General features: G+C 45.0%; 1 protein-coding gene across 3 annotated transcripts in view; it reads left to right on the top strand.

Moving 5' to 3' along the window:
* LOC119218550 (microtubule-associated serine/threonine-protein kinase 1) overlaps positions 1-14,014 on the top strand; it is a 58,637-nt gene that overhangs the window by 31,531 nt on the left and 13,092 nt on the right. For all 3 annotated transcript variants that reach the window (XM_037473076.2, XM_037473075.2, XM_037473077.2), the window contains 10 exons: positions 316-388; positions 3,619-3,779; positions 5,720-5,795; positions 6,838-7,047; positions 7,178-7,279; positions 9,847-9,979; positions 11,786-11,853; positions 12,001-12,077; positions 13,109-13,317; positions 13,825-13,963. In XM_037473076.2, the coding sequence (XP_037328973.2) occupies positions 316-388; positions 3,619-3,779; positions 5,720-5,795; positions 6,838-7,047; positions 7,178-7,279; positions 9,847-9,979; positions 11,786-11,853; positions 12,001-12,077; positions 13,109-13,317; positions 13,825-13,963 (1,248 nt within the window). The remainder of the gene's footprint in view (positions 1-315; positions 389-3,618; positions 3,780-5,719; positions 5,796-6,837; positions 7,048-7,177; positions 7,280-9,846; positions 9,980-11,785; positions 11,854-12,000; positions 12,078-13,108; positions 13,318-13,824; positions 13,964-14,014) is intronic.

Genomic DNA, 14,014 nt, shown 5'->3' with positions numbered 1-14,014 from the left:
ACGCCCGCTCACACACTAAAGTGTGCGTGTCACAGGGGCCTGACCGCAGACGAGACGAACGAGATGAATGAGGCGAGGTGCCCGAATTCAGCCCAAATGTGTGTCCCTCGTCCATCACGCTGAAGAAGCGTCAGGCGTGGCCGGCGGGGGGTCGGGGGGGGGGGCGGGGGGATAAAAGGGGACATAAGTGTAATTGGATAGAAAGGAAGTGGTGGTGATGGGTTTGCTTCAGGCCAACTGGGTTGTTCGGAGGGACTAAAACAGAAACCGATATCGGAGTCGTCCCCTTTTTCCACTTTTATGTCTCTTCCTCAGGGCTGATGGTCGTAGATGGTCCTTGGCTTCTCTGCCTTCCTCCGGATATGGCACCAATACACCCAGTTCAACGGTAGGTTTGAGTGGACAAAGAAAGATACGCACGCTCTAATGCGTCATCTCATGTTTCATTTATTCATCAGCATTTTTTGAGGACAAAAGACAGTTGTCATTAGGAGAGTGAGTCGGCTGTTAACCACATGTTCTTGCACGACAAGACAATGAACCCCCCCCCATTGTTCCTTGAGTCAATGAATGTACTGTAACTGTAACACAGACCAGGCAGCAGCAGTCTGCCCTTCATCTGTTCTGCATTATTACCGAGGCAGACACACTGCACCTCGTGCACCTTCTCGAATGAAGGACGGAGCTGACCGAGGGTGTCCTTGTAACACTAAACGTGTGGCTATCAAACAGGACACCAAAGTGTACGCGCTGGGAAGCAATGGTTCCAAACAGGTTCTTCGTGGAGGGTTGAAATTCTACCAAGAACCAGTTCATTTGCAACCATCTTTTTATTCCAAAGGAATCATTTTTCAAGAGGTTTAAAAAAGACCCCCGCCCCCTTCGAACTGTGAATGTGAACCATGATAGTTGTGGATTGGTGCACCACATAGGTCTAGGATGCAAACTCTTATATATATATATGTTTATATATACATATATACTGTATACATACACACATTAAATTTAAAATGGTTACAATATAAAACGGGTCCTGGTAGAACCCTTTGTGTGGGCTTGTGCCCCGGGAATACAAAGGTTTTTTTGGTTAAACCTCTCTGGGGTGTTGAGATTAAAGCTTTGGGATGTAAAAAGGTTTTTTTTTTTTTACCCCCGGGTGGGTTCTAAATGTAACCCGTGAAATAAAAAGGGTTCTGGGTAGAATTAGCTATTTGGAGTCCTTGTAATAGTATATAGTGTTCTTGGTGAAATCCCATGATGGTTCTAGTTAACACCTTCATTCTGAAGACTGCAGCAGCCACTTTGGTGACTCTCACGCTGTGTGCACAGAGAGAATCCTCCACCTATTCCCTTATAGCGTGAAAACTCATGAAGATCAAACATTGCACCTCAAAACAGGAGCAAGGGAACTCTTAAGTGCTTTTTTCTCTTGATAATTTAGACGTGAAGTCATGAAATCAACAGCCCAGTGAAGTTATTTTAGTCTATTGCTAAATTGACGAGTTGTGTTTTTCTATCCTCTCCATGAATATGTATCTCTCTCAAATAATTTATTTGCATATATTTCCATGCATTAAATCCGTGCATGGGATTCATGTTCTAAAGTTGCATGTTCCACTTTGGTTTCGCTTCGCTTTGAAACATTTGCACACTTGCAGCTGGATGCCATGCAAACGCAAGCACACACGCCTCTGTGCATGCTTCGCTTCTAAACCCAAACTATAAATAGCACCTCAGTTGCTAAGATATGATCAACCGGGTTTAGGATTTGGGCTTTCTGGAAAAAACAAAACAAAGTAGAGCAGGGATGATAAAAATGAAATGTGACCAATTTCTTCCCTGTTTCAGTAAGTATTTCTCCATCCATTACTTTACCCCCATAGGAGCAGAGATGGATGGTAAAAAGGGACAAAAGAGACAAATAAAAGAGAAGCGTAGGTGTAAGTGAAACGTGTTTTGAAGCAAACAGAGGGACAACAAAACAATGTTCACTTTTGTCTGAGTGAAGCATAAATGACTTCTGCCAAGGCTCACTTGGTAAACAGTCCATTTGAGAAACGGACCTAATCTGCACGACGCTCAGGTGGAGGTAAGGTGTTGACGCATAATCCAACCCCTGTACACTGTGCCATCTACGTGGCCTCTTCACACATCATTTCTTTCATTGACTTCCCCCCCCCCCCCCAGTGCACCTCCTGACAGAGACGCACATTACACTGCAGGCGACCCGTTGATCTCTTTTTACCGGTAGATGAGTTTGAAGATGGTTTTCTCAGCGTTCTCCTCCTCAGCTCCATCGGTCTTCGTCCCCTCCATCTCGTCAGGTTTCAGCGCTCTGCTAGTTCTCACACGGGCCATTACTCGCTTGATTAGGTACCGCAGGACCCTTGCATACTGAACAGAGCAGATGAAAGGGGGAGATAGGTGTGTGTGTGTGTGTGTATGTGTGTGTGGAGGAGTTGCTTAATTGAAGAGGTAGATTTAAATTGAATGAAACAAAAGAACAACCTTAGTCATTCAACAAAAAAATGTTCCTTACATATCAGTCTTTTTAGGAAAAAGACATCTTTTAGAGACAAACTTTTTCCTTGTTAATGTATCATTTGATGCAGGAAATAAGCTATATTGTGATGTGTATTTTCACCAACTTTATTATTAATTAATTCACAAACAGATCCAAATAGTAATACAATTGGTTGTGGAAATTATACTTTTTTTCTTAAATAGGTGGCAATACGGAAATGTGAAACTGCTAGAAATGGTCACTTGGCCTTGTTTATTATTGTATTAGTTCATGCGTGTGCAAAAACAAACTCATCAAAAGTATTCACTGTTTAAGTTGATCCAGTTGATGATGGTCCTCTTAAAGCGGATTCCCTCAAATTCCCATTTCCGCTCGTATCATCATCACACGCAGTCAGAGTGACTAAAAGATGCAACTGCTCGCAATTAGGAAAATGGAGATGCACCTCGTGACTGTACGAAGGAGCGAGACAAACGGTATGTAGAGGTCTTTAGTGATGACAACCCTCACATCGAGAGGCATTTAGTCTCCTTCCCTTCCCCCCCTCCAGCTTTTTAACTGATTATTAATTGATTGATTCTTAATATTCTTTTGTGCAGCTTGTAAGTGGCTGAATGGACCTGAATGGAGTTTCTAATGGATTTTTACAGCAGAAATCGTTGAGTGGCCAAAGCACCTCGAAGTGTCCCATCGGGGGACGTGTTCATTAAGCCTCCCACTGATCCAGGCGCTTTTTCCCCCCTCCTACACTGAACAAAAGTTTTTTGTTTAAAGGTTTTGCATGTTCCGTCCATATTATTTCATTCTGCCCTCCTACACTAACTCCTTCTGGACATTTTCTTTTTTCTCCACCTCTCTCTCTTTTTCTGCCTTGTTTCAGTTCGTTCCACCCACTCATGTAGTACACCTTGTGCTTTCTTCTAGTTTTTCTTCCCTCCTCTCATTGTCACCACAGCGATGAAGACGCTCATGCCATTCGGTGTCTCTGACGCCCTCCTCTCCATCACCATGTCACTTGTAAACATGTTTGCAGCGGCGGTTTGGAGCTTACGTGACAGAATGTAACCGCGTCTCTTTTCCGTGTCCCGCTCCAGTCATCCAGTTCGTCCCAGGAGCGTCTGCACCAACTGCCCTTCCAGCCGACAATGGACGAGCTGCACTTCCTGTCCAAGCACTTTGGCAGCACCGAGAGCATCACGGACGACGACGGGGGCCGGCGCTCGCCGCACGCCCGACCTCGCTCTCGCAGCCTCAGGTGAGAGACCAAGAGACAAAGACCGTTTGAGCCAATGAATCCGAGCTGCTTTGGTATCATGCCAACTACTTGTATGCGTGATCTTCTTCCCCCGAGAGAGGACCGGGATGCTGCTTTCTTAGCCGGGAGTCGAGTCGGAATTTTTGGAAGCTGCTTAATTGTGAGAATTGTTTGATGAAAAGTTAACAAGGGCCATCAGGATTCTTTATATCAAGATTATATGAAAGGACTTTAGGGACTGTGCAGGAACAACTTCCATCTTCATAAAGAGATGCTCTCAGTCATTTATTCAGAGCACACAGGACACAGCCTTTGTATTCTATAATTTACCTATTTATGTTTGTGCTCTATTATTGTTTGTTTGTGCTAGTGGGTCATTTACTCATTTTCTGCATCTGTCATTTAATGCTAGGACAGACAATTTGTTTTTTAGCTCTAGAAGAAGCTTTAGAAGAAAATATTTATCAGTGTCCTGTGATTTCTAAATAAGGCTGCAAACATATTTGTGTGTGGTTTATGGTCTTATATCAGCAGTAGAGGAAATACTTTTATTTTAACACAATACTGTAATCGAAAGTACTGCATTCAACGAAATGTACTGGTAAGCTGTGTAAAAGTACATACATGTAAATAGCAGGATATACTTGAAGTATACATTCTATTCTACAGTATTAGTAGCCTACTCAGGTGAAGTTTATTATTTAAGCTGCACTAAAGCTTTGCATTATTCTAACGCTGTACTCCAGTATTCCAGCATGCTTTAATGCTTCATCTGTGCAGGGGGGCAGAGGCAGGACTCAAACGCAGAGTTCCACACAAGGCATTCTTTAATAAATCCAAATGGGACCAGGGACATACACCAACAACATGTAACATGCAATGACGCGACATAGAGACTGACATGGCTTCAATACACAGGGGGGGTGCAGGTGATTGGACACAGGTGGAAACAATCGGGACAAGGCCAAGGCAGGAAGTGAAGTTACCCCAGGGACACAAGGGACACAAAACTACAAAATAAAACAAGACATGAACCCAAACCGTGACAACATCCATTATACAAAATGGGAAGAACAAAGTGGTCACTCTTCTGGTGAAAGCCATATGTCAAGAGTTTGTGGACTCTGGGTCTCTGCGTTACTAGTCCCGTACACAATTAAGTTGTTACTGCCAAACGTACTTTCATAACTAGCAGTTAGCCGACTACAACGCTCTCAGTGGCAATGATGGCTGCCCCCACGGCACGGAACGATGCCCATTCTACTGCTAACCTGTTTCTATATTTCCACCACTAGTATTATTAAATCCGTATCAGTCCACCCTCAAGGTCTTTGAGCCTCTCCATATTGCAGCAGTTTCTCTATTAGCAAGTCCAACCTCGCCCATTACAGCCTCCCCTCTGGTTGAAACAGGCCCCCTCTGCATACAACTCGTCACTGCTTATCAGTATTCCGCTTTCATATTAAGCTCCTCGGCAGTCGCTGCACTGGATAATCCTGATAATCTTGTGACTTCAGTATACAGAATGCTTTATTGTGTTCCTCGACATGCCTCATTATTTCTATTCATATCGCATCTTTTCCGCAAAGCTAAACCGTGTTTGCCCACTAGAAATCTGTTCACAGTGTGTGTTTGTGCTTTCAGCAATGTTTGAGTTTTTGGGGGGCTTTTCTATCTTCCAGATGTTGATTTAGTGTGTCGGAAAGTGCACATTAAGCACGTTAATAAAATATTGGTGTGCGTCCGTACCCCATGCAGTACACCAGATGAGTGTACTGAATTTCAGATTGCTGGATTAGCATAATGTCCAGACAGGATGCACATGAGGAGAGGTGGTGAATTATTCCCTCATTCAAGTAAAAAAACCCAGAATCAGGTCTCTGATGTTCTCCCTCTGTGTTGTTTTTCACTCTCCGACTCTGTGTGTTTGCCTTCTTCAGCCCAGGGCGCTCTCCATCCTGTTATGACAATGAAATAATGATGATGAACCATGTCTACAAGGAGCGCTTCCCCAAGGTCAGCCTCACGCAAACAAATACACACAGTGGAACCTGTACATCCACACACGAATACGCACCTTTTCTGCTGAATCACACTGATTTTGGACTAAACGTATTTTCCAGAGCGTCTCTCATGTCCGGTATGTGATTTGTGGAGGCATGATTTAGACCTTTTTGGTCGGATTATTTTATCTGCAATGTAAACAGAATGAAGGCCAGCCTTTGTACATTAGATTCAATTTCTTAAGTCAAAATACATGTGGCTTGCAGGGGTATTGTAGATGTCAGATGGCGACCCTCAGAAAACACTCCCATCGAACCGAGGTGTCCCGGTTTTATCTCCTGACCAACGGGCCCTGGCGTACCAAACCCTCCTCCCCGTGTGTCACGTTCAGAGAGGCGTACCTCCCTCCTCCGACCTCCAACATAAACACGGCTCCCGGTCGGAGGGCGGCCTCGGAGGTTTTATTTCACTGCTCTCTGTGGCCCGGCAGTGGGTGAAAACATCTGGAGGACGTCCTCGTCTGAGATGCTCGACCTGACCTCTGAGTCACTGGTGATGAGCATGAAATCAATTAAACCACTTATCTTGCTCCGGGGGCTCGTACGTTATCAAACCGTATGCTAAACTCCTTAAAGCAGCCTGGATGAGTTCTGTAGGAAAGGGAAATGTGTGTTGGGAAATGGACGTAATTTGCCCACACACACACACACACACACACACACACACACACACACACACACACACACACACACACACACACACACACATCATCCTCAGCATCATGAACTCATTCACAGTGATGCTATGTGAAGCAGTGCTAACAAGACTTCCTACGCTATTGGAAGCGTGAAAGGTCTGCAAATAACGGCTCCACATTGCTGCACTGTCGACGCCATTATATGGCGCTTAATTAACAGACAAATATCTGATTTAGGTGTTTGTATGAATCACTCGACATCTATGCAACACACACACCAACATGTCGTACAATAGTCCGGAGATAACCGCGGGGGGGGTGTTGCTATCAGTTAAACGCCATCTCGTATTCTCCCAGGCCACGGCTCAGATGGAGGAGAGGCTGGCAGAGTTCATCCACAGCTACTGCCCGGAGAGCGTGATGCCGCTGGCCGACGGCGTCCTCAGCTTCATCCACCACCAGGTGGCCGAGCTGTCCAGGGACTGCCTCACAAAGTCACGCGAGGGTCTCATCACCAGCGTCTACTTCTGCGAGCTGCAAGAGAACCTGGAGAAGCTGCTGAACGACGTGAGTCGCGCGGGTGGCGAGGAGCGTCGGCACACCGATCAACACACGCAGCGCCGCATGTCTAACTGAGCCATCGTGTCTAACTGAGCCATCGTGTCTCTCTGTCTGCCCGTCTCCGCCTCGCTCTCAGGCCTACGAGCGCTCAGAGAGTCCGGAGCTCACCTTCGTCATTGAGCTGGTCAAAAAGCTCTTCATCATCATATCCCGTCCAGCCCGCCTCCTCGAGTGTTTGGTGAGTCAGCGTCTCCAGGATCCTTTCACCAGTTGACATGGCATTTTCTCATCTAGTATATACCTGCAAGCAATCTTTAGAAAAACAGGCAAAGTGTGCACCAATTAACACCAATATTGACCCAAACTGGTTCACAACTTACACCTTTAACTCGATTCATACAAAAGGAAAGGATGGATCATTACTCCCCCCTCTGGTATTTTAGTTTAGTTTAACAGAGAGTGTGCAGCCTCATACGGCACACAGCGGTTATGTGCACATACATTTCAGTCGACCATTTCAGCTGCCGGAGCAAAAACATGTGAACCCACCTTGTTTATTTAAGAATGATTGATATGTCATTTGTGTTTTTCAGCTTGAATGAACTAAAATGCATTGAATTGTCTTGTACAAAAAAGAGACGAGTCCCATTTAGAGTCAAATAGACCACAATCGGCGTGTCTACTTGTGATTGACAGGCCGATAGTGAGGTGTTGTGTGGTCTGGCGGATGTTTGTGTTTTCATCTTAAAGCTTTAACGCTTTCGCAGTGTGTCTTCAGCTCATCACAGTTAACTGTAACATTTCCGTCAGCAGTCTGATGTACTCGGCTCCACCCTCTCATGTCATTATTAGTAGCAAAAAACAAAATGGCAACAAGCAAAACGCTGAACCGAAGAGCTAAAAAACCGCAGTCCATAAACCGCCCGGGTTAATATATCAATTTACAGTGGCGAGCAAAAAAAAAGTCCTTGGTATGATTTCTCATTCAGTCGATTCTGACACAGCGCTAGAGTTTCACCTTCAGCAATGTATGAATGTGGCCTAGAGGTCGTTGTTTCGAGTATGAGCTCATCGCTGCAGGATATATTTTTTTAACTTGACATTTTTCAAATATTTGTTCCCCCCCGCTTCTTTGTTGATCTTTTCTCTGTGGGGCAACTCGAAACCGAGCCGAGTGTCCTTGACATGTTGGTACACAAAGAACACAACTCACTAACTTAGCCGGTAATAACCCGCCTCTCTGTATGCATGGGAGGCTCAGCCATACTTGGACTGATTGATGGCCTCGCATGTTTGTCTCTCCGCCGCGGTCCTCCCTCCAACCACCCTCCGGCTCATCTTTCCGTTGCCAAGACGACCGTCAGAGGAGGTCAATAGGGTCAGGCCGGATCCGGAGGAGACTTAAGATCTTCGCCGCCCCTTAGGTCAGGGAGGAGGAGACACGCGCGTAGATAAAACGATGTCCGCCGGCTTCGTGTTTGGCATTTAGCATTCAAGTCAGCTGCGAGTTGTGATCTGGTGAAAACCTTTTTTTGTGACATCGTCTGTGTGTGTGTGTGCAGGGATATCATCCTTGAGCGGAGCAAGCTATCACAGAGGCTGGTTAAGTCCCCCCCCCCCCTCTCCGTGCTCTCCCTCTCTTTCTCTTCGAGGAGAGCAGATATGAGAGAACAGGGGGAGGAAGGAAATGATGCCGGCTGCCTCCGGCTCTGCTTTCTAATCAAAATGTTATTCCACAAAAAAGGAATGAAACAGAATCCCACAGGACGCCACAGAAGACAGCAGATAAAAAGAGGAGGATGTTTCGTGAAACTCATTATACTTATAGTTGGATGGTGTTTTAACACTCATTGTGTTGGTTGGACAGCCCCATACTGGTGTTCGGTCATGAATTTGTTCAGTGAATGATCATAGATGGGAATTACCGAAAGCCGTTGATGAGAAGTGACACAGTTTAAAATCAGCTCAGTTATCACAATTTGTTTTCAGTAATCATGGTTCATTACCCTGCTGTAAAAAAATCATTATTCTGAAAGATTGTGTTACGTTCTCTTGTAATATGACAAAGTGTATTTTCCGACCAATACTGGATTTATGGAGCTGATGCAGATAAATAACAAGATTTCGGTATCAATAACCACTTTTGATTGTTTTTTATTGCTGTGATGTTTTTACTAGATCCTTGCATCTTAAAGATTAACAGCTAAGTAATTTAAAAATAATCTCCAGGTAGAATGACGATGAAAATAAACATTATTGGCTTTTCGTACCCTTGAGTAACAAGTGTTCCACAATATACTTTAACCCTTTACTTGTCATGTAACCAACATGACTGGGGACAGAACACGATGGTTTTATATCACGATGAGATACCAACAAGTTACCAATATTTCTCAGCTGTGCAACTATTTCAAAATGTCAGTCCATTACACCACGTACAAATGTGTTTGAGAGGAGTAATGAAACCTTGCCACGCTGCATTAGTAGCAATGGTTGATTTTTAAAGCGGCAATGGTCTGGCATTGGCAGGAGGCTGATCAGAGTGTTGTGAGTTCACTTCCACAGATGATCTATCTCCTGCATTGGTGTATCAACCTACCTGAATGTGTTTTAAAACTCGTTGTCGACCTGGAAGATATTTGGATATTTGTTCCTGCTGGAAGTGAAAGGAGCGGCGATAACTTTCCCCGTGCTGCACACACTCCATTTGAATTCTGACCGTACATCTTCAGCTGTGACAGTTTAAGCTCATTCGTGTTGTGGCTTCATTTTTTGGTACTTAAAAGTTTCCCCTCCACCTGATAGGAGTTCAACCCTGAAGAGTTTTACCATCTGCTGGAGGCCGTGGAGGACCACGCCAAGGAGGGACAACTGATGAAGGCAGACATCCCTCGATACATCATCAGCCAGTTGGGCCTGACCAGAGACCCGCTGGAGGGTAAGAGACAGAGGGAAGCAAAATACAGGTTCAGCGGGTTCTGTGGAAACATATGGAAATAGTATTATTTGATTTGCCCTGTAAGGCACTGGCGGGTTCGTTGTTATATCTAAACACAGAGGAAATAAATGACGTGGTTTTTACTATTGTGTGTTAATGGGATCTCAAGAGAGGCTAAACAGTGGGTCTATCAAACAGCCAGCCAGCTGGCCATGTCCCCATTAGGGCTGTCGAAATTGCTCAAAAACACAGTTTGAATATTAGATTTGAATATGTATTAGAATATAGAATATTTGTTGAAAGCCCCACTCCCCATGCCTCCTTTTTTTGAGGTTGGCCCGATCTCTTGAGCGCCATACCTCGAGAGGGACATGTGAAATCTGTGTTTTCATTAAACGCCGGCATTCACACTCCTTCTTGGAGTCGGGACTCAAAGTAAGACTGCCTGAGGATATTCTTCTATATTATCTCTGATATCTATTGGCTACAAGCGCGATGAACTCGAGAACTGCCCTGAGAAGATTTGTCAAAACACAGACCTCAGCTAATTAACTGACTCCATGGCAACATCACATCTGTAAGATGATCAAGCTTAGATCGTGATTATAGAATGGAAGACACTGTCTTCTATGCATCCATATACTGTAGAGACCATTTCAGACTGTAAAGTCAATAAGGCGGTGGTTGTTAGGACGCAGTTGTCTCACAGTGTCAAACTTTGAACCCCCCTTTCTTTGTCTCTGCGTGACCCGGCCGACGTTACTGTAGCGAGCTCAAATCTAGAACGGAAGCACTCGTCATCCAATCGCTAAGAAGGTTGTACGTTATTAGAGATGTTCACTTTCACAACTTCTGAGCATGAACTGATTGTTTGTCGTTCTGATTCATGAGTAGAACAACGTGACACACAGCGCTGAGCTGCATCTCAAACAAAGCTTCAGGTCCTCCGGTGTCAGATGATGTACATGTGACGCGCCCCCCCCCCCCCCGTCTTTAGTGGTTGTTCTGCATCAGGATGTACGAGATGATACTGGGCGGATCATTTGCTGGCTGGTGGCGCTGCGTCTTTCATTAATCATCACGGCTCACATTTTGTCTTTGCGTGTGCTCAGCGGCTGCGGGTCCCATCCATCAGGAGCTGCTCGTCAGCCGAGGGATTAAAGTGACCCCCCCCCCGAATGATGTATCCTCACCATGAACCCATGAACACACGCCTGCTAGGCCTTTCTCAGCTCGTCTCTGCCAACAACGCGCCACTTGATATCTTGATCTTGGACCTTTTTCTTTCGCCGGCACACACAGAGACACACGGGGGCAAGCTCGCATAGTGGCACGCACACTTTGCACTTCCTTACACAGTGCGCTGACAAGATCAGTTGTTATCAACGTCAGGCAGAAAAAAACCGTCAAAGTGCATGAGTGTCAGCTTAATGACTTTCATTGTACATGAAGCTAATATCCACAGAGCAGCTTCGTAAATGCTTTGCAAAGTTAATTATTTGACAAAGCAGCTCTATAATCAGTGTATTCCAGGAGCTGTCACTCATAAGAGTGGAAGGACTCTGGCCCTCAGGGAAGGAGACGATTTAAAATAAGGGGGACGCACCGCTGAAGGTATAAAGAAAAATGAAAAGGAAGACGCTATTTCATATGTGTCTTTCGGTGACGTTTTTGTCCCATCATGTAGTTGTTTACGATGTTTAATCAGCTCTTATTCGCTCGCTGCAATGTGGGAGCTGTTTTAGCCTCAATCATTTTTCACTTTGGAAACCAGGAGTCTGGTTAACTTCCGTGTTTCTCAAACAGACATCGGCGGCCTCGACAGCTACGACAGCGAGGGTCCACACACTCCAGAGACTGATGACTCCACAGAGGTGAAGGACAAACCGCACTCACACGCAACATGATTGCACACACACCGCCTCGCTCGAAACACACACGTCAAATCACCCAAGTTGCAACGACATTTAACCATTTAATCCAAACACCCTTTGAATTGTGATTTGAAATTGTGTCAACAGGGAAAAGGGAGAGTCATCAAGCCACCGAGTGAAGAAGATTTTCAGAGCATCAAGCTGATCAGCAATGGAGCTTATGGGTAAGCTCATTGACTCCACATCATATCGACATATTCCACATGATAATCATATCAATAACAAACCTGGATTTTACCAAAAGAAAACAATGGGTGGGGGGGGAGACTGTTGAGATTGTTTTTTCGAGCCCAATAATCAGCATTGTCATATAGGAAGGCATCAGTTGAAGCCATTATGCAAAGCAGTCTCCAGTTACCCAACGTCGCTTTAATGCATATCTAAAGGTATGTTGAAAGAGATTCTCATCAGATGAGAACTGATCATCAGAACCATGCCATGTAGTGTAAAACAATGGCTATTTGCATGAAACATTTATCCAGTTAGATGAGGAAGCCTGGTGGATGAAGCAGCAGATCTATATCAGGATACGTGTCTGCCATGTGCCACATACATTACTTAAAACGTCAATGACAATTTGACCTGAGATCACATCATTGTATAATGTTTTGGTTGATTAAATATTATTGTGCTCTCTGGGTTTTTGTTTTTTTTAATAACGTAAGTTATGTTATCTAAGCTCTGCCCACTGACCAGCATGTTGGTGGAATGACGCCTGGCCCCCTTGAGTCTACATATCCAGGGGTCCTTGGGCAAGATGCTGAAATGGCTGAGACGTGAAGGTGGCGCCTCTTGTCTGGAAGCCTCTTCCACCAGCGTGTGAAATGTGCTCAATGGGTGAATGCTGGCTTGTGTCGGAAAGCGCTTTAAGTGGTGGCTAAGAATAGAAAAGCGTTGATCATAATAATCTCTTTTAATCCCACGTGGGATGGACCGTAATGCCCAAAACATCCTTGCATGGAGAATAACTAAACCATAATCTTTAAAAAAAGACGCTCTCTAAAATGTAATCAGACGGTCTGTAGAAAGTGTGCAGTTCCTCTTCCAAGCAAGCATTGGGGATTTTAACCCTGTGACGCATGATCCCCTCTAATATGTCCCACCTCGACCCCACCGTGCTTTGCATCCTCCACCTTGGCACCACCAGACCCCTCCAGGTTTCACTTTCGTCTCCTCCGTCTCACCTTCTCTCCAGTGCCGTCTACCTGGTGCGGCACAGAGAGACGCGTCAGCGCTTTGCCATGAAAAAGATCAACAAGCAGAATCTGATCCTGAGGAACCAGATCCAGCAGGCCTTCGTCGAGAGGGACATCCTCACCTTCGCCGAGAATCCGTTCGTGGTCTCCATGTTCTGCTCCTTTGAGACGCGGAGACATCTGTGCATGGTCATGGAATACGTTGAAGGTGAGGGGATGTTATTTGTTTGGTGTTTTATGATTCATGAGCACTCTCATTATGCATTACATGATAATGTTAATGTTCACATCAAGGAAAATTAATTGATAGATATATATATATATGTATATACATATGTATATACTGTATAATAAAAGTGCTGGAGACGAGACTCACTTAATTCAATACCACAATAATTCTGCACAATGAAGGTCAAACAAGGGCAGTATATGCAGGACATAGAGGCAGCCGTGGCAGCTCTCTACACTGAGGCATGATGGGTAGTTTGAGTGACTCGCGGAATGACAAACAAAATCCCCGACAAAACAGGAACACTCCTATTATTAACCACATATAGTGACGCCATGCTGCTTAATCAGATGATTGATTTACGCCATCCTGAAGACTTACTGCGCTTCAGAGGCTGAATAGCTTTCAGTCTGCATTTCTAAAGCAGGAACACTTCCTTTCTGAAATGGATAAATCGACTAACGTGTGGTGTCTCTATGTCGTCAGGGGGCGACTGTGCCACTTTGCTGAAGAACATCGGGGCTCTGCCTGTGGAGCTGGCGAGGATGTACTTCGCCGAGACCGTTTTAGCCCTGGAATACCTGCACAACTATGGCATCGTCCACAGAGACCTCAAACCTGACAAGTGACTGCTTAAAGCTGCTTTATTTTGTTATTCCAGGCTAGCGAGGGTTGG

This window comes from Pungitius pungitius, chromosome 9 (assembly GCF_949316345.1).
Source record: "Pungitius pungitius chromosome 9, fPunPun2.1, whole genome shotgun sequence".
NCBI lineage: Eukaryota > Metazoa > Chordata > Actinopteri > Perciformes > Gasterosteidae > Pungitius > Pungitius pungitius.
This window is presented reverse-complemented; position numbering and strand designations above follow the sequence as displayed.